Source organism: Coturnix japonica, chromosome 1 (genome assembly GCF_001577835.2).
Source record: "Coturnix japonica isolate 7356 chromosome 1, Coturnix japonica 2.1, whole genome shotgun sequence".
Classification (NCBI taxonomy): Eukaryota; Metazoa; Chordata; class Aves; order Galliformes; family Phasianidae; genus Coturnix; species Coturnix japonica.
In genome coordinates this window covers 75805520-75832045 of record NC_029516.1, presented here as the reverse complement: position 1 = coordinate 75832045, position 26526 = coordinate 75805520, and the positions used below count along the sequence as shown (strand labels likewise).

Genomic DNA, 26526 nt, shown 5'->3' with positions numbered 1-26526 from the left:
TGGCATGTTCGGGTGAGAGGCTATGAAGGAAGTCCAATCAGTTTTAATAGAGATTACAGAGAGATTCAGAGTGGTACAGTTGCAGGACTGAGCAGATTGATTTGCTTGCAATCTGTGCTCAGCATGTCGTTATGAAGACTCATCCTTTACTACTTCTGTGGGTGCAATGTAGAAATAAAGCAATTCACGTAAGGGTTTTTCTCCCCACCTCATTTTTATGTGGCTGACAGTGGTGGGTTTCTGCAGCTGTCCCTGGGTGTGCTCAGAGAATGCCACTGGGAGCCAGCTTTGAAGGGTTTTACCTAGTTTATGTTCTAGGTGGGAATCAGCTCAAGTCTATCTGCAAACTCTGCTACCCTTTTTATGGTAGAGGCATCTAAGCAAGTAAAAGGCAGAGTGAAACAGCTTATGCAGGAATCTATGTGTTTCCCAATTTGTGCTTTGAGTGAAACATATATGAAAACGCAGCACAGCCTTGTAATCAAGTATGTGAGCCATCTAAATGTACATCATTGGCTTATATAGGGCAAACATTCATTTTTCTGTTGTTTCGTTGCTGTTTGCTTTTGTTAAGGCTATTTTTTGCACTGTTTGCTATATTTACTTCTTCTGGGTTTGGATTTGGTTTGGAGTAAGTTCTTCAGATTGAAGGAATACCTTAATCTGAATTATGCATAATAATACAAATTTGTGTCATTTGGTGCTGGTAATGGATGGATGCTTCATTTCTATGTAACTTGCTTCCTCTGTCAGTGGCTATACTTAGTCCATCCATTTTCCTTCTGTTCCCCTGATGTCTCGTATCCATAATGACTGCATGATCTGCAACTCTCCTCATTTTTTCCTGCCTCTTATAAAAGTAAAGTATAGTAGTCTAGGATAAAACTACTGCTTGCTAACAGTTCTTTGAACATGCCTTCACAGATCAAAATGCCTGGAGGAATTCTTTAGAGAATCACAGCTAGCATTACAGCTAGCATTTCTTGAATTTTCTAATTAATATCACTTCTTTTAAGAACTATAACTTTTAAGTCTTTGTAGCATTTCATTTCTGTTCCACTGGGATAGCCCAGTTTCCAACCACCCATTTTTTTATGTAGCTTAGCTGTGTAGCTACATGCAAGCTCTGAGAACTCTGTTCCTTTCTGAGAAGATGCACCTCCTTGTCTGCTGGGTGAGGATCATAATCTGCTTACATGTGGTATGTCAGAGTTTGGAGCCCAAGGCCAGAGTGCAATGCCAAGAGAAAATCCAAAGCTTCCTTCTCAGCAGGTTGTTTTCCTCTTTTTTGACACAGTAGTGGTCAGAACAAGCATCTTCACTCACAAATGAAAACGCAGGATGATGACAGTAGCTGATAGTATCTTTCTTGTGGCAGAGGATTGCTTCACGTCTCTCAGTCTTGAAGAAATCTGTTTCATCGCTGTGGTTTGGCCATCCACAGAAAGTACCTCTGCTTCATAGCAAACTGTGGTGACTAATGAGGGATTCCCCACTGAGGCCAATTAGAACCTTGTAGTAGCTCCTTGCTCGGAAAGAATAGAATGAAAGCAGCGTTTCTCCACCATGGAGACTCACTGGAAGGGAATAAAGTAGTATTTTTAAAGCAACTGCTACACTCCCTGTAGGTGATCTTGCATACCTGCATCTCACTGCATACCATCGTCCATCCAGTGAAAGTCCATCATGCCCTAGTTTTACAGGACTTGTTTTCCATGTGCCTAGTGGAGCCTCGCCTGTCAGCTCAACCATTTTCTGTGACTCCTCTGACCCAACTTTCTGTGCAGTTCTTGTGGGAATCAGCTGTCTGCAGTCCTAAAGAAACCCTGCTCTTGGTAAGCCATGCTCCCACAGCATGATTTAAATTCCTGTTCTCGGCAAGTCTTGTTCAGTGGCTTCAGGGCAACGAGCTGGCACATTCCTGGGGACCCTACAAGGTGCACTGGTTAAGCCTGGCGTGGTGGTTTTCCATATTTCCCACAGTCAGGTTCCTGTCAGCCAAATATTCCAGGTTCATAACTAGGATTTTAAAATGTGCATCTTTAGTCTGGGAAAGTTCATTGTTTTTGTCATTTCAGTTCAGTCCCACATCTATACAGAGATTTGCTTCTCTGAATCTGAGTTACACAGTCAGTTTCTAGGCTAATACATATGTAGAAATGCATCATCTTTGCCTCTAACTACAGATTATACTTCAGTTTCTGCATAATCTAGTGACACTTCTGAGAGAAACAGGATAAATATGCATTACCTTTATTGAGTATTGGAAGTTCTCACAAGAAAATGGATGTGTGGTTGCCTGCTCCTTTCTGTTCTGAAGAGGATTCAATTTTTGAGGGAGGCTTGTTTCTGTTTAAAGGAGAAATCTGAAGAGGTTGATTCTGACCTGCTGTCTGTGCATGTCCCCATTACACAGCCATTTTCCCACATACAACTTTTCTCCTGAGCTAACTGCCTTTAAAAGTGTGTTAAGTTCCATGTCATGTAAGGAAATGACGCTGGTTTCCCTTGCTCCCTGCTCTCTAGCACTAATATCCTTGCCTTAAGATCTTCCCCTCTGCAGGTAGGTGTGTATTTTGTAGCTACCCACAACAGGTTTAAGCTGTGGGAGTGTACATTGCTTTGTATTTCCATGCTAAAAAGGCCCACATACCCATAGTGCAGAAGATGGTCTGAGGACGTTGCTATTGGTGCTGGAAGTCCTGGAAGGAATGTGGCTTGTATGACTTCCTACATGGAGCTATGGCATGATAAATAACACGGTCCAAGCAATCCTTAGTTACTGACCACTAACTTCTTCAGTTTAAAAACATGATGATGACAAAACCCCCAACAACCTGAAAAGCTTCTTCTTTAGATCCTAACTCAGATAAATCAAACTACGGTTTGAATTAGCAGACTACTGTGGAAGATTGGCTTGACCTGTAGTGGTGTTGCTGGTTAGTGCATGTCAGCTTCTTGCTTTCCTCTGGCAAAACAAGCCTTTTTATATAGCCACCTTTGTGGTATTATTTTCTGCACTTCTTTGTATTACAAAATATGTGTAGTCTCTTTTATTTTGTTAGCATAATCTTAAGAAAGAGAGAAGGAAAAAAGAAAAACAAACAAAAAAAAACCAGTACATTTGATCCCAGTCTTATGACTACGCTATTTTCTTTCTTTCAATTATTAAGCTCTGACACCAGGAGAGTATATGAAGCTCAGTGCTGGCATCATGTAGTGTTCTAAACCTTGCATAGCAGTGTTGTAAATGATACTATAGAAAACATAGAGACTAATTGCTCAATTTTATTTCCAGAAGTGGGGATAACAGTGTTTTCTTAGTTTCTAAGATTGGCTGTGTTCACTAATGCTCGGTGATTAAATTCAGTAGGGACTAGACGGTAGAGGGGCCTTTGGATCCTGCTCTGAAAATGCAGTCTTGAGCTATTTTGCATCTGGAAGGCAAAAAGTTCCAAATTTTGAGGTCAACCATATTAACAAACCTCTGCAAATATATTTTTAGTTCACTGAGTGAAAGTCAGATTTGGCTGGTGAAGGCTGGGTTTCCTTCTGTTAAGTGTGTTAGCTGGTAATTTATTACAAAATGAGGTGTTGTGTTTCCCATTTTTCTTGCAACTGGCAAGGCGCAAAACTTCCAGTTTGCACTTGGCCTCAGAGAAGACTTCTCCCTGCTTCCTCTCAAATTCTTGTCTGTAGCTTGTCAGTAACTTTATGGTAGTGGGGAAAAGTCAGAGAGATGTCACTGTTCTCAAGAAAAAAAAAGAAATGAGAAAGTTGCTAGTTCTTGTATAGATTTGAAGTTGCAGATGTTAGCCATTGTCTTCTCAAGAATGAAATTTAATTGTTATATGCTACTAAGACTTTAAGATAGTCGTGGGAATATTATCTCACTGTAAAAATAATTGAAACCTCCTTTCAGGATAATGCACATGTGGCTAATATAGACATTGGCCACAGAAGTTGCATCTGGGGATTTTAAGATTTAAGGTATTTTTTTGAACACTGTGTTGTGTTTTCATGTGAGTGGATATAAATCCTTGGACTTTGGTTTAATTTGTTCTTTTTTCGTATGTGAGATCACAATCCCTAAAATCTAATTGCTAATATATATGTATATTTTTTTTTCATGTTTTTTATTTGCCTCTTAAGACATCAGAACATATTATTAGAACAACTTTTTAGTATGCTGAATTTTCAATCCCCTGCTTTGAGCTGGGATTATTTCAATTCTGTTTAGGACTGTAAAGCCAGGGAGGTGGAACAACAGATTGGCTTTAGGATATGCTTGGGCTGGTCGTCTCTTCTTCTGCAGATCCTAGTGGGAATGTTTAAGTTTTGTAATGTTTGCATTCAGAGCTGAGAGGTTCTCAGAGCCCTGGTGGGGTAGGCGCTACCTGAGCATTTATGTTCCATCAGCTTTTTCTCTGAATTCCAGATTTTTCTTAAATCAAGTGGTCCAGGCGCCAGCATAATATCCAGGTCTCGGTGTAGTGCAGCTTGGCTACAAGAAGGGGGGACACCCTAGAAGTAATTTATTTTTGGTTACTGAAAAAAGAACCAAAAAATTTTTGCCCAAAAGGTGGTACGTTCTGTGGGAGACGTGAAGTCACTGCAAGTCCAGTGCTATGGATTTGAGGTTGGTAAATGCATTAAAAATACATCGTAGCTCTTTGAGTTCTACTGACAGAAGACACCATATAAACAGACTATTGTACTTCTCCTTTGGTAGTTAGTGTGTCTCTAAGGAGAAAAACACAAACAAATGGAGCTCAGAATACTAGATGAGTATTCAGTCTTCCTTGCTGCTTTGAGCAACATGTGCCTTAGTAAATATATATCTATATATGTGGGGGCACCCTAACCCAGCTTAACTCAAGCAAAGGAGAAAAGTAAATATTTCCCTTGGCATACTCACTTTGATGTTCTGCTGGTTCAGTATTGTTCTCTGATTTTACCTCATTTTAAGACTGGCTGTTAAGGCAGTGAAAAACAAGAGTGATGATCCATTATTTGAGCTCTAGTTAGTGTGAAATCAGTGGGGTTTGCCAGCAATCAAAATGGCAAGGGCCCAGTACAGGACCCATATTGTCTCTGAATTGTTAGTGTGGTCCATATAAGCTTGTGATGCAGCATGCAAAATGAGAATTATGCCAAACACCTCCAACCTTGGATTCTAATGTTGCAGCTGAGGTGATAGTGTTTTAGAGACCAGAGTACTTGACCTTGAAGTTAGTGCAGCAGGAAAAAATGTGAAGAAGTTTCAGTATATGATCATGACTTTCTGCTGTAATAGGAAGCAAATTCTGGACCGCTCACATCTATCTTCTGTATTGCTGATGTTTATCAACACTTTTGTTATCCAGCAAGTTACCCTTTAAAGACTGCAGCAAGTTAGAAGGATAATAATCAGTATTACTATGTGTTTAATGGGCATACTTGAAATATAGAGTAGATTTCTTCCATGTACAAAGGGGAAACTTAGGAATGAGACTTGTCTGTGTGGGACCCCAAAGCAGACAAAAGCCAAAATGCTCAACCAATCACTTTGCTTATTCTCTGCAGGGTATTTTAGTAGGATGGGAAGATATTCACAAGTACTTATTGATTTTTTTACCCACTGAAGTGGGTTGTTTGTTTCAAAGGTTTATTGGAGGGTTTTGTGTTGTTGTTTTTTTCCTGCTAAATCCTCTGAGAGTGGATCTCAATGTCTCTTGTGTGCTTCAGTAATTCTTATTTTTCTAATGCAGTGACCATGTTTCTTGAGTGTCAGAGAACTGTGCCTTTAGTTCTGTAAACAATCACAAGTATGCACATGTACGTCAGCTACATGGGTGGCTTTTGCCATGACTTGCTCCTGCTGCATTCCTGTATTGGGTCTAAGCACTACTTTAACCCCAGCCTGATCTGTATGTGTTTTCTGTGTTTTAAATTTCTTTGACTAACAAGTGTGTTTAATTCCTGCTAAACATTGTTTACTTCCTGCCTATGAATGGCAAAACCTCAAATGTCTGTTTTTCATATAAAGTTTCCAGGAACCTCATGCAATCCCAATGGTATGCCCTAGGGAATGGCTTATGAGGTCAGCCCTGCTGCTTACTTATCTTGGGATTCAGCCCTTCCGTACTTGTTCTTCAATAGTAAAATTCTTGGTTCAAAGCCACTATTGAAAGATGGAGATTGCGTGGAGAGCCCATATAGTTCACCTGGAGCTGATGGTATTGCAAAATGTGGCATTCCAGAGGGGCAGTCATCCTGCTCTGGAGCATTTGGTAGCTTTTTACACTCTGTAATAACGGTGAGGAATTTCTTTCTTTGATGAGGATCTTCCAAACACCTCTGGCAGGTTGTGTAGTAACGTGTATCTCAGTCCTCAATCAGTAGCATCTTAACACAGCTAGAGGGTAAGAGACGCAGTACTTGAAAGAGCATAATGGCTGAGCAAGTTGCAAATGAAGAGGAGACTCCCATTAACACGCAAGTTCTACCTTGCTTTTTCTTACAGGCACCTTCTAAAAATCCTTCACATGTGCTGACTTCACTGTTCTCTGTTGTACATCTCAACTGTATTTTAAAAGAACTTGAGCTGATGCCAGCAACAACATGTCTGAACAGCTTTGATGCAACTTAGGTAACTTTTTAGGATTGAGGTCATTTGAGAAATGTTGCTTTGGGGACTAAAGTCTTAAATATTATCCCGTTAGGAGATTCCTTAGACAGTTCATAAATGCCGTACGATTCTCTAGAGTTGAATGCGATAGCATTTATGTTATCTGTTTTAAAAGCTCAGGAATTAAATATAGTGTTTATTTTAAAACATACTGGAGGTAGGACAGGAGAGTGAACTGAGATGGAGGTTAAGGTTTTGCAATATGTTGATTTGACATAATACTGAATAGTAGACTACTTAAATTACATTGTCACTAAGAGAATGTGTTCTAACTCCATTTGCATGTAAAAATAGTAACAGTAAAGAAAACCTACTTATTTTCTAGCTAATCCCCATGTTTGTGCTCCCTTTATTTTTCCCCACTTGAATAACTTTTTATTGCTACTGACAACTTTTGAATACCGGTTGGAATTACTGAGCTTCTTTTAGAAATGAAACTGAGCGATGTCTTGAGTTGAGATAATCATATCCTTCAGTGCTGGCAGATGTACTAGCTTATTGGCATGCCCAACAGGAACAGTCATCCCTCCAAAGCTTTGCTTTTAAATGAAGTGGTTAAAAGACTTCTATTGCTAATCTAGTTGGCTGAGGAGAGGAGCTGACTCCCTCTGTTAAGCCAGCTGTAAATTCAAGGGGTACTTCTCAAAGTGCCTGGCTTTTCTGGATGGAGAAGTCAAATGATTTATTCTTTTTTGCCATCTTGGCTGCAAATGTTGCTATGCCACGCTGCTTAGGGGGCCTCACTTCACCCTGGACCTGAGGTCCTTGAGCTTGTTTTTCATTCCCCTCACCCACTGGAGATGTGAAAAATGTGATGCTGTTCAGTTTTGAGCATTCAAGAACGCAGCATTTCTTCTGAGCAGGTGCTATAATACATAGCTGGTGCTATAGTCCTACAACATCAGTATGTAATGCTCTAAGTTCTTTGTGGTCGATACGACCAAAGCTCTGATGAATTAAGCTGTTTATGCTGTCAGATACTTTAGAATATGTAAGATACAAGGGGAGACAATCAGAAGACATGAGGAAAATTGTTCTTTAGGAGAGGAGTAATAATGGAAAAGCTGTCGGCTTCTTTTGTTCTTCTGTACTTCTGAAGTTCTACTTCAGAAAGAAAAGAAAAAAAAGAAGAAGCCCTGGGAAGCTTAAGCACAATAGTTAATTTTTAAAAGGGATCAGAAAGTCTATTGTGCCGTGAAAAAGGATTCCAGGGTACGGAAAATATCTAACTTGACGTTCCCACAAAGTTTTTTGTGTAGTCCACACCGCTAGTGGAATGATTTCATCACCCACGTGTTCCTGTCCCTTCAGCTTGTTAACGTCTGTTGCACAGTGGGATAAGATGGAGACTGTGGAGTGTTTGGGCTGACTGTGGTAATGAAAAACATGTCCCGAACACTTCTTTTAAAGTGGCACTGTTATGTTGTGCTTGGCCGCTGGCAAGTTTGCTCATCAGAGTCAGGTAATGTGTAAATGACATCAACTCCTGAGGCATTTTTCCCTGATGGGAGCGTCCAAAACTCTCAGGCAGCCATGACGGCGGCGGCCCGGCTCCATGTTAGCTCTGACGAGGCCCTGTTCAGAGGAGGCTGGCAGGTTGCAGGCAACATCATTAGGTAAAAAATGATCACTGCCCCAGAGAAGTACAAGCACAGTAGACTCGGCTCTTTAAGCCAAAATCCATCGCTGTCTGTGCTGATACATGATGGGAGCTGAGATGGAATATCAATGAGGGTTTAGTGCGCCTAGCACGTTTCAAGGTTGTGGTTAAGTGCTTCTGCCCCTTGGCCTGACCACAACATGAAACTACAGTGAGTGTTGAGTTGCTAATGTCTCCTCGGGTTACTTGCTGTGGGTTTGTGTGCAAGCAGAACAAGGTGGCTGATGGGCAGGCTTGCTTAATATCAAGGGATGTTAGAGTATTTCCGAAGAGTGGGCCTGTAATATCACCTCACATTGCCTCACTGACAGGAGCAGTCATGCAAGGTGTTACTGAGCAGGGAACACTAGCCTGGGTTGAAATGAATGTTTTAAATATCCTTTACTGCTATATATATTTTTCCTACATAGATTCCTGCATTCTGGTGACCTAACCTAGTTGTCCTGGCAAGCAAAAGCTGAAGTGTTCTGTTGAGCAGCCCACTTGGGATTCCCACATTACTATGCAGGAATACATGAATAGAGGAGGATAACTAGAGAAAAAAGAAGTTGTAGTCCATGCATTTCTCTATGCCCTAGTCCAGCCTTTTCCAATTCTTGCTAATACTGGGGAGATGTGTGGATTTTGTCAGGCATGGCATGAAGCCTGTTCATCACTGGTAAAAATGTACAGCTAATAGTAGCAGCTGCATTGAAAAAATAGCGTTTTATCACTGAGTATTATCTCTGTCAAACAGTGTTAGTGTTCTCTTTTTAGCTGCTGTAGTTTCCATGGAAATAAGAAGGCATTATTTTCAGAGCAACCTATTTCTATTCATCCAGAAATCCTAAACAGAGAAATGGCTATCCACTTTAGGATTGCAATTGCAAATGAAGTACAGGGCAAAAATATTAAACTGAGGTCTTTTTTCTGATTGCCTATTACAGGTTTTGGAGCTGTTGTTACATGGTCCATTCTGTAAACCTGGCACGCCAGATATTTTCCTTCTTGCAGGCTAGTTGGAAATGAATGCAAGTCGTTCAGACTGAGTAACCAGATCAGTCTAGGAGCTTGTGGTGTGAAGTGGTGATCTGTTCCTAAAACTCTTTTTTTTTTTTTAAATTCTTAAGTCTATGAGGAGGGAAGTATATATTTGTGTTAGTGCATTATCAAGTATCTAAAACTCCCTCTTGCTATTGCTGGCTCGCAAACAGATTGTTATTGCCAATTCACTGACCTCTCCTATGCTGATTATGCAAGACCAAGTTGAAGGTCTGTCATGTCATCACCTGGGAAACTAGAAAATAAATTGAATAAATCCCATTAAAGTATTTATAGAGATTGAGTCATGGAGGGTTGGAGTACACAGATATTTTTAGTGCTATCGCTTACACTGATAATAGCTGGTTTGCTTTTTGGCAAAGTTGACATCTTCTATTGCTGGCAAGAGACTGTTTAGAGAGAAAAAAAAAAAACAAAAATCCTCAAAAAAAAAAAAAAAAAAAAAAACAAAAAAAGAGTAATGCAAGAATTATATCAATGTTGGTAATTAGTTGTTGTGAAAAACAATGTTCAAAGTGTCACCAGGGGGAAGAAGAGAAGATATATGGGGGTGGAGAAAGGGCAGTGGTATTGGGTACCCAGACATGATGCAAGTGAGGTATGTGGAAAGCTTTGGATGGAGTCTGCAACTCTCCTGTCATACTGTCTCTTCAGTTTCTTGGAGGTTAAAGGTTAAAAAGAAAGTGTGGCAAGTCTCAGCTCCTGCTTGCCACTGAGATCTTCTGCACAGCACAACAATGTGCCTTTGTTTCATGCTGTCTATATCCCACGTGCTTTCTGTGCTGTTAAATACCTGGTTAAAGAGTGCTGCTCTGGAGGGAGACCTGACATATGGATGGCTGAGTCGGAACTCCTCAAGGCACAAAGAAGCATGCATTCAGTGGTTTTGTCACTGCTCTTCCAGCCTGGAAGAGTAATACATCCTTTAGTACTAAGTACGGCCTCATACAGAAAACTTCTGGTGGGAAATAGGCTGCCCTTTCATTATTATGCCAGTTGGAAAGTTTTCTGTTTCATGATAAGGTTTGTTTAAGCATGGTCCTTCTGCAGTGCTTAAGCTGGCTGAAGAGGTCACTGCCTGCTTCCCACAAGAGTCTGCAGATTTGCCAGGTGAGTGTTTACTCTGCAACTGCTTTGAATTAAAAGGAGCAAGGTTAGTGGTAAACAGCACAAGTTATGGGGCATTGCCGGACTGGTTCATTGGGGCTGCAAAGGACAACTAAGAGGTAGGGGTATTGTTGAGGTCAGCCTGCTCCTTTCTTACTTTCCTTGAACAGCCACAGTCAATGCTGGGTGATGAAATCACATATACAGACCTTGAGAAAACAGGCTACCTATCTTTTCAGAAGGTATGTTTTTTCTGTGTTTTGAAAGCATGTAGATGCAAAGTGTTTGGAAAATGGAAAAAAAAAAAGGGGGGGGGAGGAGGGGAGCTAGCTTAGGAACAAATATAATCTCTTGCCACACCTTTTCACAAGCTTTTTTTCTTCTTGACTTAGAAAATACAATGCCTGCTTTTATAAAGTTACTCATTGTATTAGCAAATTTGTTTGCCATCCATCATCTTGCTATGTCCTCTTCTAGTGCTGGGGAGGATTTCTTAGAGGAGAGAAAGGAATAAATAATAAATAAATGAACCATCCTGTGCTCTGGCATACCTGCTTATGGTAGATTATGGACATCCTCTGAAAACTCACTCTACTTGTATAGCAGTTCCTTTCTAATACGTTTCTTAGTTGTTTTTGTTTGTTTGTTTTATGAGAACTATGGAAGGCGCTGGGAGAAGAGCTGCAATTTGCAGCATTAAGCTACAGCTTGAGTGTCCTGGATTTTATGAGATTTCTCAATCTCAACCTTAAACCCAAACTGAAGTACTAAGGTTTTAATGCTTTCCATTTGAATAGATGAACTGGAATGCCAAATGAACATTTCAACTAGGCCTGAGAAAGCACACAAAAGCCAGGCATGGAGGTGCATGGTGGCATTTCTCAGAGATGGGCTGAACTCCAGCACAGTGGTCCCTGTCCCTTTCCTAGGATGCTACAGCTCAGAGACTGAAACAGCTCACAACTACAGCAGGGCCTGAGGTGACGTTCACCTCAAGCTGGGGTCTGCTTTTGTGGGCAATATTCAAGTGTCTGGCAGTTTTAACAAGAGAGGTGTGTGGGTTGGTGATAAATTATTCTGCTGTTTACTGACAGGCTAACCTTTTGTGTAAATGAACTTGAAAGAGACCCATATGCTCCTGTTAGCAACTGCTCTAGCTGAGAGTAAGTGATAGTGTCCTTTCCCACATCTTCAGCTGCTCCAAAGTTCTTGTGAAAAATTACACTTTGGAGGCTGAAATTTCCCTACATATACAGCATTTATTTATTTTTGGCTGTTCTGAGAATAGAAAAGTTCAACCGCACTTCAGTAATGAGAGAAGAATGAAACAAGATTTTCTTTGTCCCCAGAAATGTTAGTTTTAAACATCCTTTCAACTGAGCGGCTGAAATTTGAAAATCAAGATGTGACAGTAGTGCTTCAGAAAAATCCCAAGGGGCCTTTGTGTTTGACTTCATGGTGTCATGCAGTTTTTGTGTCAGACACGGAGCCTATGAAGTAGACTTTTCCAGTTCATTTTTCTGAAGCACACAGCTGAGGAGAGATTTGCTTCAGAAGCAGCTGTGGCTAATTTAGTAGAGTAGCACAAGGAAGTATATTGCTGTACATTGGTGCAGAGATCTGCAGCAGTTGTTGGATAGGTAGGGGAAGGCTGACTGCCTGGCCTTCAAAGACAAAAGGAATCCCTTCCGCTCTTGTTGAAATGCAGTACAGAGAGTATTTCATAAAGAGTTGTTGTGTAGGCTGAGATGGAAGATTGTCTCTCAAAGGCAAGGCTTCACCCCTTCCAGTAGCACAGCTGATTTACCTTCACCTGTGCTCCTGCAGCTGGCTCATTGCTTGCCTCAGGTGGTCAATCACAGCTTCAGGCTGTGATCTACAGTTTCCCATACACCAATAGGGTCGTTCCTTCCTTTCTTCTAGGTCATGTTTGAGTAGTGGGATTTGACCACTCCTGCATTACTCTGTCTCATTTCACAGCCCTCAGTTCCTCACATGTCTCTGCTTAATTTTGGTCACATCTAAAAATAAAAATTAAAAAATGATGGCACTGCATGGGCAAAAGGATGTCTGGAGGATCACATCATTCAGGCTACACAATGCCTGGATCCAAGCCATTCTTTGAGTTCATTGCTTACATGACCTCTAAATATTTATTTTTGAAATGGGTTTACAAATTGCTCTGGTTGATTAAAAGACTCCTGAAAGATATGTATTCTACCAAACATGTGCTGAATGTTGGTTGGTTTTAACAAAACAAAGCAACAAAAAAAAACCAAAACAAAACAAAAAATAAAAGCAAACAACTTGTCTAGTTTTACGTGTAGTAACAGTTCTATACAAAACTAAATGTTATTTTATTCTTAAGTCTTGTGACCAGTGTCTGAACAGCCAATACAAATTCAGGATGACAATAGCTTTGGCAGCAATTCTCAAGTCTTTTTATCAGCATTTCTGCCATGAAAGTCGTGACCATGATTTTCTTTCAGTGTTCCAATTTTTCTGTTGTTGTGGGTTTTTTTTTGTCTTTTTAAGCGTATTCCCCTTGAGCTTTTACTTGGACAAATGCTGTGTCCAGTGTAATTAAAATCAAACTCTCTCCATTTGCTGTATACTTGAATTCCTTTTCCTGCATATATGAGCAGATCTTGTCTCCAACTGTGTACACTAGTATGCAAGACATCAGACTGGTAATACTGGTGGACAATTGGAAACCAGGTAGTGGAGTAAATTTCTAGTCATTACCTTGTGATGAAAGCTTAGTGGATGTGTCTTAAGGACATATAGAGAAGACTCTGAGGGTCAGACCCAGGTAGGGCTGTGGGGAAGCCTTCAGGCTTTAGCTAAACAAGTATGTTATATGTGTTTATCTAGTCTTGCTTTGCTACTGTGATAAACAGGATAATGTCAGCTCCAGTCAAGCAAAATTGCATGTACTTGCCAGGTAAATATAAATGAGTAGGTTTATCTTGGGGTTGAGTAGTTTGGCCTTGTAAAATTTGAGTGTGGAAGTGTAATATTTTTTATCATTCTACTTTAAAATCTTTATTTTTTTCAAGTACTTTATACTAGAATTAACCCGTGGACTTCATGCTATGAAACCATCAGCCTACTTGCATCATGAAGTACAAAGAGACTGTAAAACAGCTTTGAAGCAAGCATAGATTCAAGACAGTTTTTATTTGAATGTCTGAAGTTATGTGGTAAAAATGGCAATGTAAAAAGTGTGTCTGGGGAGACAAATGGATTGGCCTACTAATCTTGCTTTCTAAACAGTACCTGAGAGAACAGTTGACTTGCATTGCCAACAATGAGCTTTAGAAAATAATGATGTCATTTTTTTTTTTTATTTTAATTATGGGAGGGGTGAAGATAATACTATTCAGATATAGTGCTTCACTATAATTATCAATTAAAAATAATAATAATAATCTTGTGAGCATGTTACACTGACGCACTTCAAATTCAGCTTTCATAGGAGAGGCCAGCCGTGTAAAATGAGCTATACCTTTGAAGTTAATATTCATTTACCACACAGTGCCTCCCCACACAAAGGCTATAACATCTGTATTATGGGGGCATTTCTGTTGCTTTAATCACCACCTACAGCACTCATACTGGTAGTCAGTCATTAATTCTAGCAGTTAATGACAGAAATCTGGATATATTAGTGCTATAAACCTGTGGGAAACAGTGAGTAGAATTAGTATTTTTTCCATAATACTGAATAATGTGTTTTCATTAGATGTGAACACGGTGTGTTGATTCCTGCAGTAAAATGACTGCATGTTAGCCATTCAGATCTTACTTATCTTTCATCAGCTTGCCTGAAGCATTTCAAATTGTAGAACACTTCCTCGCTTACTACGAAAGCCTTGGTCCCTGGTTTAGGGGATTGAAAACTGGAAATCATTTGACCTTATAGTGGAGGATTTCTGTTTTAAAATATCTCTCGCTTATAATGCTGTCACCACTGAAATCTCTGCCTTCTTTGGGAGGATGGGGTGTGCATATGTGTCTTGGTGTCACTGCTGGGACTGAATCCTGAAATTTAAAGATGGGGCCAAGAAACAAGTTCATAGTGCAGAATTAGCTACAGAGCTTAGTGTTCTTTGATTTTTGAAGTGTTTAATCTGCATGCTAAGCCATGTATTTGTATTGCTGTCATGGCTTTATGGTTATCAGTGTTCCACATCATAGCATCATGTAGTTTGTTGGGGCATTAACACTTTAATTCCCAGTACTGCTACATGATGTTATGATGTGGTGTACTGATGACCATAAAACCATGACAATTGCATCAGTCAATCCAATGTCTACATAGCTCTTCAGCCTTCTGTGAGATTGTCAGAGGCTTTGAAAGGTCTGTAAGTTACTAAAGATTGTTTGTTTTTTTCCCTGGTCTTGGGGGGGTCATTTGCTGTCCAGTTGTTTATGACCACGAATGAGTACAAGTGTTATCCAGTACCTATTATGGGCCATTTCTTAAGTTCATTGTAAAAAGTTCTTCCTTAGGTTGGTTTTCTTTCAGTGGAATTTGAAATCTGTACTCATGATGCTGGGAGCCATGTGGTATGTATTGGTTATAACGCTCCAAGGCCCATACAAACAAATGAACAAAAACCAACCGACCAAAAAAAAAAGAAGCCCTGACCATGGAAGTTACCAAGTCTTGGAACCAATCCACTGAAGGATAACTAAGGAATAGAAACTAAGGAATTATGTTGTGTAGTTTTCTTTACAGTTCCATTTATAGGCTTTGGGAGGTGTAATGTTATGTTTTCTACCACCTGCATAATATTCTGCTGTTGATCTGATAAAGACGGTCTTGCATCCTGAAAATCAAGAGGATGACCAGGTTGGGGTCAGGTCTTTGTCTGATGGGAAATGGGACAGATATAAATACAAAAGGGAGTGTTTTGCACCTGTAGATGCAGTGACAACAGAACTGGATATGAATCGCAGGCAGTTGCTTTGGTAGTGCATAGGAAAAGAAAGCGGGAGACAATTCTGAATCCTCTGAAGTTTTAAGAAATATCTTGTGATACTCGCACACATTCTCTCCGTTTACTTGGGCTGAGTTTGAGACAGCTGATATTCTTCCAGACACTGAGGAAGCTGGGCGTCAGCACTGTCTGCTTCAGATAAGATTAATAATGTATAGGTTCATGGGGAATGGAGCCTAATCTGCTGGGATGCCATGGAAGGCACTCCTAGTGAGGAGGAGCAGCTGCCTGCCTTGAGCCTTCTGGTAGGAATGAGATGAACCATCTGAGACAGTCTCAGATCGACTCCTGTTGGGTTCTGAAGGCAAGTTGCTTGCACCTTGTAGTTGAGTGTGTTGAAAGCAGCAGACAGTACAAGGATACTTTGAGCTTCCTGAAGTACATGCCAGCAGCAGTCCTGACTAACAAACCAGAAAAGAAGCTGTTATTGGAATGAAAATCTTTTGCAGTTACTTCTACTTCCCATCTTGAATTTAGAGGTGAAAAATGTTTGACCTGTTGGAGGCTTCCTGTGTTGAGCACAGGTTGGAGAATCTGGGTCTTCCTCTCGTGCACCTCATGCATTACTGTCCTGCCCATGCTGGTGATGAAGCCACAATCTTCATCTAAATGCTGGATGTAAAAAGTAATTTCCCTCTTCAAAGTTTCTTCCTTCCTTATGCAGTGTTAAAAAAGGACAGAAACTCTCCAGTCCTGTCAAAAAAAAATCCAAGCTTTGACTGAGATGTTTTCCGTCTTGGTGCCCTGTACTTTTCTGTATTCTTCTTCACCATAAAAAATGACTGGAATGTCTGGATGGCTTTTTTCCAGTGTCACTGCAGGAGGCACTGCTGCATGGAGGCAGTCTGAAGACTCTTGCACTTCCACTTCCCCTTCAGCCCTGCAAGTATTGCTTGGTGGATTCATTCAGATGTGATTCAGTCTTTTCCAAAGCACATTCTCCACTCCAAATACATGCATGAAGAGTTTAAGGAAGAGAATATATGCCTAATTTTCTAGATAGATATCTATAGATATCTGCTTCTAGATAGATACCTGGTTTCTAGATGTTGTGTTTTCTAGCAACACAACATTCCTGTGGTAAAAGCAATGCTTGCTTATCTTCGCTTTCTTAATTGCTGCCATGTAGAAAGGTGCTGGGACATTAACAGCTCTTGATATTGTTGAGGAGGTTGGTTAGCAGCCAGTGGGGCTCAGAGCTGTGGGAGTGATAAGGCTCTGTAGGCTCCAGCTCTTTAGGACTCCCTTCAGCCCAAGCATGCTCTTCTGAAGCAGCTACTAAAGTCAGCCTCAGGTAAAGCCTTCTGCATTGTTTACCTGTGTTCATCTTTGGAAGCAGTTAAAAGACAGAGTCAAGAACAGAGAATTAGGAGGGAAATTCTAGATCCCTCAAGGCTGCAAAGTGGGAGCGCTGGTGTTTCATGTGCCCCTGGAATTTCCCTCTCCAAGTGCTTAACCTGAGGCAGGGAGATGAATAATGTCTGTTCCGTTCCTTGTGATCTGAACAGTGCTGAGTGTTAGTGTACGCAGCAGGTATGATATGCATCACTTGAGCTCTTCTGAAACCTCAACTAAGTGCTCCGTTGGTCTCTCAGTGTGGGCTTGCAAATCTGTGCAGAAATTGACACTCCACACTGTGTTCCACTCTATGCAGAACTATTTCACCTTTGGAAACTAATCTAAATTGATGTTTTATCTTATTTTGGTTTGGCTTTTTATGGTTGTTCTATGGATACAGGGGAGTAAGAAACAACATGAAGCTGTCTTGCCCCAGTCTTTTTCAGGGAAGAGCCGCAATTACAGCACCTTCTCAAAAGATCTTGGTCAGAGTTGGGCTGCATTTGCCCAAGTGATGCAGCATTTAGGGGCTCAACACCCCTCAGCAGGTTGAGGCACTGCTGGGAACAAGTCTATTTCTACTCCAGCCCTTCATGTTTTTCCCTAGTTTGGAACTTTTACTCTTTTTTTAATAACCATCTTGGAGGAAGATCCAGTTTCTACTGCTGTTGCTGTAGGTCAGTACAGCACACAGCCACCTGTTCAGGTCTCACTGTGCTAGAGGTAGGGAATGCAGTGTCTCAGAGTAGTTCTGGATAATTTGCTGTTCTTGTTTCCACACGGTAGCAAAATACTGGTGAATTTAGGACACAGAGGAGAATGCAGAGGAAAATTTCAGTGCTTTGTGAATCCAAAGATATAAATCACATTGTTCCCGCTGAGTCTTGTGATGTATCAGTATGCAACTTGCTTATTTGGAGATCCAGTTCTTTATTTGCCACATGTTTCTCAGACTGAATGTGTTTTGTCAGTTCTTAAGCTTTGGGTCATTTAGGCGTAGGTCACACAGATAATGTAGGCACTGCCCTGTTTGTTAAACTCTGAACATCCTGCTTCTCTGTTGTCACTGATGATTTATGCACTTCTCCAGTAGCAAATGATACCTAGTATTATTTTTCTTCACCTCTGCTGAACATTTTAACTAAATGTTACTGCCGCTTGCCTTTCTGGATAACTATTGAAAATGTTTTGTCGACAAAAAATCACTTTTTATTTTATATTTAGAAAATTCTTGGTGCTTTTTAATATTACAAGACTTGAGGAATTTGTTTTCTGAGCCTATTTTTGGCATTTCAGAAGCACGCCGTTTTAGTTATGTTTAGTTGAAGTACCTGTTGGAAGCCTCCATAATAAAAATAAAGAAGAATTGGATTACCTCTGAGATTTGGAAATACTGTTTAGTAATTTATTAGAGCAAGATTAGAATATGCGCTAAGCCAAGTCATGTTAGTCTGTGGGGTGAAAGGGGGTACCTGGGAATTCAGTGTTGTGCTACTCCAATAATTAAAGTGTAGTCAGCTGAAACCTCCCTTTATAATCACAATTGTTCCCTGGAACTTAACCTTCATTACTGTCCTGGTGCAGCCTTCCAAAAGTGACCATTGCTGAGGTAAGTGATCAGTCAGAAAAAAATAAACAAAAGGATTAAATTATCGTGACAGATTTGGGCTTTTTTCTTGCTATGCCAGTCTTTGATAATACGAATTGTATATGAACATAACATCTGCTGCTAAAGACAAGCAATGAAACACAACATATCTGATTTGAAGGCTGTTCTGCTTTTTGTGTTGTCAGACTTGGATTATTACACGGTTTCTGTTTTCTGTAGCAGTGGCTTGAACTAGGACGCTGATCTCTCCTCTGCAGTTGCAGTGCCTATCTCATCTCTGTTGTGCTCTGTTGCACTGGGGGTAGTGTTCTGCTACAGGATGGTTTCCTTATCAGTAATTTTGCAGTAAATCAAGTAGGAGGAAGACTATGCTTTCCAGCAAGGTCTAGAATGAGGGATTCATAGCATGTGAATTCCTATAGGATACTGGAGGAAATTTGCCTTAAGAGTCTATCACCAGAGCTGAGACCTTCAAGGCCTAGATAAAGCACTGCTTCTGTCTCTCCCACACCAAATATATTCTGACCCCTGTTTTACATAATCTGTCATCAGTTTTTCTTTGAGCTGGATTCAGTAGTGAAACCCGTTAGATACGGATAACCTTTATCATTCCTTTGTTTCATGTCAGGGCATTCTTCCAGAAGCCTGTGAAAAACAGCTATGACAAAGAAACCTTTGAATGTGGCTATCAATACAGAGACCAGAGAACTGTAATTTCAAATTAAAAAGGATTCTTTTGAGCCTTGTCTTTTGGACAGAGGAAACCTCATGTTTGTTTTTCATCCTAGTGATCTGAATGCAAGTGGTTTGTATTCTCTAAAACGTTAAAAAGTAATTATTTATACTTTTATGATGGCTGCTCTCTGAAGTATATCAAACAACAATTATTTTACTATACTATAGCATTTTCTTCAAGGATCCCACAGCACTTTAACTGTGTTATTGAAGCTCCAGAATACCCCACTGTCATTTATGTCAGTAAGATGAATTGAGATGGAAGAAGTGCCAGCTAAATTGTAAATGCTAAGCAATTACAATCAGATCTAGAAATGCTGACTCTGCAACTTCTTAACAATGCATTTACATGCACCTGTCTTCTATCCAAATAAATCATCTAGGACTCCTCTGACCACGTGTTGTGTGTACTCAAAATGTGAAGAAAACACAGCGTATTAACTAATGGATGCAGTATGTCCTGAACAATTGTAAAATAGGAAACTGCTGACCTTGCACTGTTGTTTTGCATTATTTACAGTAAAAATGTCTTCAGCATGAACAGCTCTTCTTAAATGCCATGTCATGGGAGAATACAATAAAGAAGTAACTTATTCAGTAGTCACTCAATACTTTGCCTTTCTTCATCAAACCTGGCATTTCTTTCTTTTGTTGTTTCACTGGTGGGAGGCAAGCTGAATGGGGGTCCCGTCTTACATGCTTGTGGTGTAGCAGAATGGTTTAAAATGGAAAACAACCTCTGCTTTTAAAGATCTGTGAGATTCCTAAGATGCTCTGCCCACGTGAGGGGAAGAATCAAGAAACCTATAATTAGCCCACACCTTGTCCTCCACAGACAGCTGAAGGTCAGATGAAAGTTGGCGTGAGGGGGAGTGAATGCTCTGTTTCCCCTCTTCAAGAGTCTCAAGTTCCCTGTTGCACAAGGGGTAAGAGAGGTCATGCTATTTCTGTCTTTTGATGTCTGCTTGTCTGTATCAAGAAACTCCAACATGGAGTGAGCTGCCTCAGCTCCTATGTGGGCTGGGGCTGGATGTTACATGGATTTACAGTGGGGAATGTGCAGCTTGTTGGCTGGACTGAAGGAGAAGCATGGCAAAACAGCACTGAGCACTAAGAAGTACAAATCTTGATGTGATTTCAATTCTTCCTTTTTCTTGTATTTTATCAAGCTAATCTCATTTTCTTCTCAAGTGGGATTTCCTTTTGTTGTCTTCTCACTCCTTTGGTTCCTACTGTAGGAGTGGACATACCATGAGTTGCATCAGTTTGTATTAGATGACATCTCTAACCATTATATCAACAGAGTAAAATGTAGCAACAGGAAGAAGTTTGTTGCTTGTTTTGTTTAAGTGTATATTCTTCAAGACACTCAAGACTTGTATGAAATGCCTGATTTTGACTGCATTTTGTGCATAATTATGTTGTCCCCCTAGAGGGAGTATTTAAAACATCTATTGTTTATTGGGGATTATCTTAAATTCTTTTCATCCTGTTCTGTGTTCTTATGCAGCATTAAAAAAACTGTCTACTACAACCATGTTGTAAATACTAATATTTTTAATAATGGATATTCTGTTCAGTTTTGGGCACCTCAGTACAGGAAGGACATTGAGGTGCTGTAGCAGGTCCAAAGAAGGGCAACAAGGCTTGTGAAGGGCTTGAAGATTATGCTCAGTAAGGAGCAACTGAAGGAACTGGGGCTGCTTATTCTGGGGAAGAGGAGGCTGAGGGGAGACCTTATTGTTCTCTTCCAATACCTGAAAGGTGCTTACACAAGAGTGGGGTTCATCTCTTCTCACTGGTGACAGGTGACAGGACGAGGGGAAATGGCCTCAAGTTGTGCAAGGGCAAGTTTAGGTTGGAAATCAGGAAAAACTTCTTTACATAAAAAGGGTTGTTAAGCACTGGAATAGGCTCCCCAGGGAGGTGGTTGAGTCACCATCCCTGCATGTGTTTAAAAACCATTTGGATGTGGTGCTCAGGGACAGGATTTAGCAGAGAGTTGTTCGAGTTAGGGTACTATGGTTAGGTTGTGGTTGGACTTGATGATCTTTAAGGTCTTTTCCAACCTGAGCAATTCTGTGATTCTATGATCTCTAGAAATTGGATGCTGATATCATGTTTAAAGAGAATGCTTGAAGAAAAGACTGGTTCACTAAAGAGCTGCTTGTGAGTGGGAAAAAAAGGGGAGTGGGGTGGGGGTGAAGTTGACCTCCAAGGATTTATTTTAATAGAACTATGTTTAGTCCAAGTTTTATTTTATGTAAAAATACAATTTACAGCTCTGCAGCTGTGTGTATGCATTTTCACTCTATGATTTTTGAGACAAAAGAATTCAGTGTTGTATTTCTTTCTTTGACTTTGGAGCCCCAGCAGAGATCACTGTAAATTTTCTGAGGCTGAAAGAATTCAGTATTATGTAATGGATGATTAGATATTTGTGTTAGAGATTTTAATGTAGTACCAGTTTGAACCATCTCTTCCTGTGTGACTGTGCCACGCTGTGTAGGTGGAATTTTTACTGCAACTTGTTTTAAACTTAATGATATTCATGTTAAAATGGAGTGCAATGGTACCGTCTAGTATTGCTTATAATCCTTTTCCTTGTCAGATGTCACAGAGCAGCAGAAAGGCACGCAGACAATATTCTTAGAGAGACTGCTCTATTAAAGCACAGCTTTTGCTGTGTTTTGTTAGGTTCCCAGATCCTCACAAGCTCCCTGCAGAGATCTTTCTGATCAGTGTGCCATGTGCCTACACTACACCTGTACAAATGTGCACCCCAATGGAGCCCTCTGTTTTCGGTTTACTTCTGTACTGTCAGTAAGCTGGGAGCTGGGGACTACTCTATGAAAATGAAAAAATAACCCATGCAGGTAACCAGCTGCACATCCTTAATTTTTACATACTCTTGAAAGCATATTTTCAAGTAGAGACAAACATTCCTGGGTGTATGTTCTCTCATACCACTGCACCCTTTCATGATATTGCAGGTGAACTGCTTCCAGTTGCTTATTTTCAATCTCATTGCTGCTTCTAAGTAAAATTGTCATAGTTGCTCTTCATTTCGTCTAGCCAAACCGGGATTTCATATAAAATAACTACATTTTTTGAAAGAGGTGCTTCATTTTAGCCCACCATAATATGTTTTGCTCTTAATGGGCAGGAAGTGGGTCTCCACCTCATACAGCTTCATCATCTGTCTTTGCACAGCTGTGTTATGTATATGCATGTATATTTCTGTGACTGCGGGAAAGATGCAGGCATGATCAGAGGAAAATTAGCTGCATCTGCTGTGTCCTTAGCTGCACCCATGAAGGTCTGCTCTGGCCATTCCTGCACCTTCCCCCTCTCTCTCAAAGAGAGAGAAATAGAGTCAGGGACCCATAGAGGGGTTTTAGTGTTGTTTTCCCCCCCACTCCCTTCTTGTACTTGGGGGGAGCCTTGTGAAAGCAAGTGAGACAAAGACTGGGGCTATTGACTTTGACTTTTTCCCCCCTTCCCTGTTACCAGTCAACCTTGGGAAAACACTCGTCAGCACAACAGCTGGAATTATTTAATTAACAATTTGCTTCACACCAGCTTTGTTATTTTTTTTTTTTTTCCTGCACATAATTATCTCTTTCCTGTAAAGCACATATTGAGACATCCTCCTCTGCCTCTCTCTTCCTAGACTGATACAGTCACCACAATTTGGGAGCCATGACACCTCAGGAGTCATGAGAGTATTTATGAGAGGTTTTGAAAGAGAATTTGTCTGCAGGTGTTGAGGTGCAGCTCCTTCTGCAGCTGTAGCAATTCATTTGCCCATCAAACACAGTATCCTCTCCTCACACAGGCATATGCCCAGAGAACTGTACCCACGTATCTTGGACTGTCGCTCTAGGTGTCACCTTCACCCTTCTTGCTGTCTATTCCATACTCTTTGAGGTAACCCTGTCTAGATGTTGGCTGCAGCACCAACTATGCAGTGATGGCAGTGGATAGAGGTGGGCTCAAGTCCCGGTGTCCAACTCTGGAGCTGTGTGCCAGGTAGGCTGCAGTATCTGGCAGGGTCTCTCTGCCCACTGGCTTAAGGTATTTTTTTCAGGATGAGCTGAGAAACACTTAAGACTTCCCTCCCAACCCCAGCTTGCTTCTGTCACTGTGGTTTGGCCAAGGGACAGGGGGGAAGGAGGAAAATCCCAGAACCATTTGCTGTTTGGTTGCGCCAGAAGGAAGCCGCCAAAGCAGGCTTGTAAGTATTACAGTAGTAGGGATCTACAGGGAATTTCTCGCATCCCTGGCACTGTTTGGATTTACCCGCCTGGCTCAGGTTCAGGGTACACCTGTCAGCAGAGGGTAACAGCACCAGTACCAGCAGTCCACAACTGTTGCCTTGGAGCTTTGCCTGGTCAGCTGGTAGTGTATATCACGAGCCAGACCTCCTCCTCCACAACTATAAGCAGGAGGTTGTGGCGATGCCCTCCCACCCACAGTGAGTATCAGCCCCATCTGAGGCCTTTGCTTCATAAGTAGAAACAAAGGGTTTCAGACTTGCTTTCCAATGGAGGGGAAAGATGAGGAAGAGGAGGATGCTATAGGGTGGGATTGGTCCCAACATGAAGGAGATTAGAGGCAGATTGAAGTTTGTCCACAGTAGAACAATGAATCTTGCTCACTCAGGTGGACTCCTTTCCTACTTCTTCCACTAATGTCTGACTCATATTTATCATGACAATGATATTACCATTTTCCATTGCTCTCACCTTGTCATCCACATGCAAACAAATCATCCAACAGTTTGTGTGACAGGAAAATAACGTTTTCTCACACAAAAACAGAGAACGGGTGCCGCAGATTGTTGTAAAACTTAAATGGATTCAATTAAGCAACAACTTCAGAAAAAACTGACTGTTTAGAAATTTATAAAGCTGCATTTGCTTCCTCTCTTTTCTGTCAGAGATGACAGCTTATTACTGAAGACTTTTACCAATCTTAGCACTCATTGCTTTTATACTATGAAGCCTCTCGATTACTGATGAGCTTCATGAATGCATTCACACTGCATCTATGGTCCACGTGTAAGAGCCTCCTCTTCAAATTCTTGCAATGGAAACCTTCTGGATGAGTCTGGACTGTCACATGCCACACAGTTCAACTCAATTCCTTGATGTGTTCCCCTAATTATTGTATGCTAAAGAGTCTAGAAGGAAATTTATGCAAAATAGATAGTCTTTATAATAACATCCAAATAAACTTAATGCTGATACTGAGCATAAATTACCAAATAAAAATCAGAAGTGCAGGAATGTCCTATGGTCCTATACAGAGTTGAGAGTAACCAGAGTTAGGTGTTTCTTCAGCAGGTGATATTTTTGCAGTGATGTGAGCTTTTACTTATTCAGCCTGATGTAAGACATGTATAATAAGCAGTTATTTTAATGAAAGAAGACTGACCTAAGTGCAGGAATACATTCAGTTATGATTTAGGTGAACTCTCAAGTGACTCTGTGGCTCCTTTTGCCATTTTCTTACTGTTGGTGTGGAACCCATCTGCCTCTTCAGGTGTTTCTTCTGAGATTTCTGCATGGTGCTTTTGTAACAAAAAGCTTTTTGGTGCGATGGTGCCTTTGTTTGGACCTGTTGGTCCAGTGGACCTTTCAGCCTTGTTTCTTCACCATTCCTGTGTGTTTGCCTTGAAGGACTCTATGGTGGTTTTGTGTGTGGATGTGTGTGTGTGATTGCTGGAGTGCACCATGGCTCCAGACTGTCTTTATGTAACAACAGTCCAACATGAGGAGACTACACACCACTGAATCATGGTGTCCATATGACCTGAAATGTGTTAGGATCTCCCTACAGTCAAGCATGCTGTGTTGTATTCTTTCCTGGTGGCTGGGATTGTTGTTGTTTTGGGTTGTTTTTTTTGCTTTCATTTGAGTGTCACAACGGTTTAAAACAGTGCTAAGGAAAGCTGTTTAGCCATATATGCTTTTAAAAGGAGAAGCAATGCAGCACTCATTTAAAGTATTCTGTGAAAAGGAGACTAAATAGAACGTGATCTTCAGTCTTGTCTGTAGTAGGGCTGAAGTTGGGCAACTTCTTTGGGTTTGTGAAGGAATTTGAGCATGTGTTCATCTATACATTATTTTTTAAACTGTGCTATTTGCCTAAAGCCCTGTATTTGCGATCATAGATTGAAGCCATATATGCTCGTATTGTACAAAATTAGGCATATGAAACATCAATCAACACATCTGAATGCACACTTGCATATAGAATTATCATGCATGTAGGCAGTTATCTCCTCTGTTAGTTTCAGAATTATATAGTCTGCTTGCTTGACTACGTACTTTTTAAATGAAATGGGTAAAATCATACTATATATTCTGTTGCACGTGCTAATATCCTCTTTTCTCATTTCCTTTAAACAGTGATAATGAAAAATGGTGTTATGAAATTGAGATGTTTATTATCTCCCCCTTCCCCCACCCCCCGGAAAAAAAAAAAAAAAAAAAAAAAAGGTTGACGTGCAGAACTAGTCTAGCAGAGAAAGCATATTTGGTCCAAGTCATCCTCAGTTGTTTTCTAATTACAGTGACAGTACAAAAATAAAGCAAGCTTACCTCAGCTCTGGAGGCTTACTTCTGCTGTATACCAGGCAGTTCACTCTGCTTATTCACTTGAAAAGGGAAAATCCACTTGAATAAAGAAAAGAAGGCTCTAAATAATAAGAGAGCAAGAGATTCAAGGAATTCTCTTCTGAGCTCCTGATCCACTTGTTCTACTGAACTGCAAAAACCCAGCTCCGGTAGGTAGTAGCTCTGAATGGTTTTTCTCCCTTCGTATATTCTGTGGGCTGAGACTCTACAGGAATAAACCTGAGACAGTGCTGCATGGGAGAGACAGCGGGGGGACCTTGGCGCGGAGTTGGACCAAACTCTAAATATAGCCCAGCCCACTTTCCGTGTAGTTCTCTTCATGCACTGAAGGCAGATGACCTTGTCAGAAAACTGACCTCACAGCATGCCTCTTTCTACAAAGAGAGGATCTAAACGAACAGGGCTGCAGTGTGAGAGGACAGAAAGGCAATCAGCCATCTGCTTGCAGTACATGAATATAGGTATGAGCTCTATTTTTATGGCAGTTGCAACTGATCGAGTTGTAATGCGCTTTATTTGACCATTTGGACACGTGTGCTGCATGCTAGTTCACAAAAGACTTTTACAGATGAGAAACTGCATTGTAATTTCTAGTCTTGAATAGTGAGTATGGGCAGAGATGAATAGCCTGTCGCCTTTCCTCCTTTGAAAAATGTTAATTCAGCAAAGTGGATAGTACTTCTCTTTTATATTCCATTAATCTTCATTCATATGAA

At 40.7% G+C, this 26526-nt stretch overlaps 2 protein-coding genes across 4 annotated transcripts in view; one reads left to right on the top strand and one right to left on the bottom strand.

Annotated features, from left to right (window-relative positions):
* FILIP1L (filamin A interacting protein 1 like) overlaps positions 1–25934 on the bottom strand; it is a 178407-nt gene extending 152473 nt beyond the window's left edge. The window contains exon 1 of the mRNA XM_015876727.2: positions 25775–25934. The gene's annotated coding sequence lies outside the window, so the exon portion shown is untranslated. The remainder of the gene's footprint in view (positions 1–25774) is intronic.
* CMSS1 (cms1 ribosomal small subunit homolog) overlaps positions 1–26526 on the top strand; it is a 208215-nt gene that overhangs the window by 155108 nt on the left and 26581 nt on the right. The window contains exon 1 of one of the 3 annotated variants that reach the window (XM_015876859.2): positions 26124–26271. The exons of the other annotated variants lie outside the window; for them this stretch is intronic. Within the exon in view, the coding sequence (XP_015732345.1) occupies positions 26175–26271 (97 nt within the window). The 5' untranslated portion in view covers positions 26124–26174. Of the gene's footprint in view, positions 1–26123; positions 26272–26526 lie in introns of those variants that run through there. 3 annotated transcript variants of the gene reach the window in all.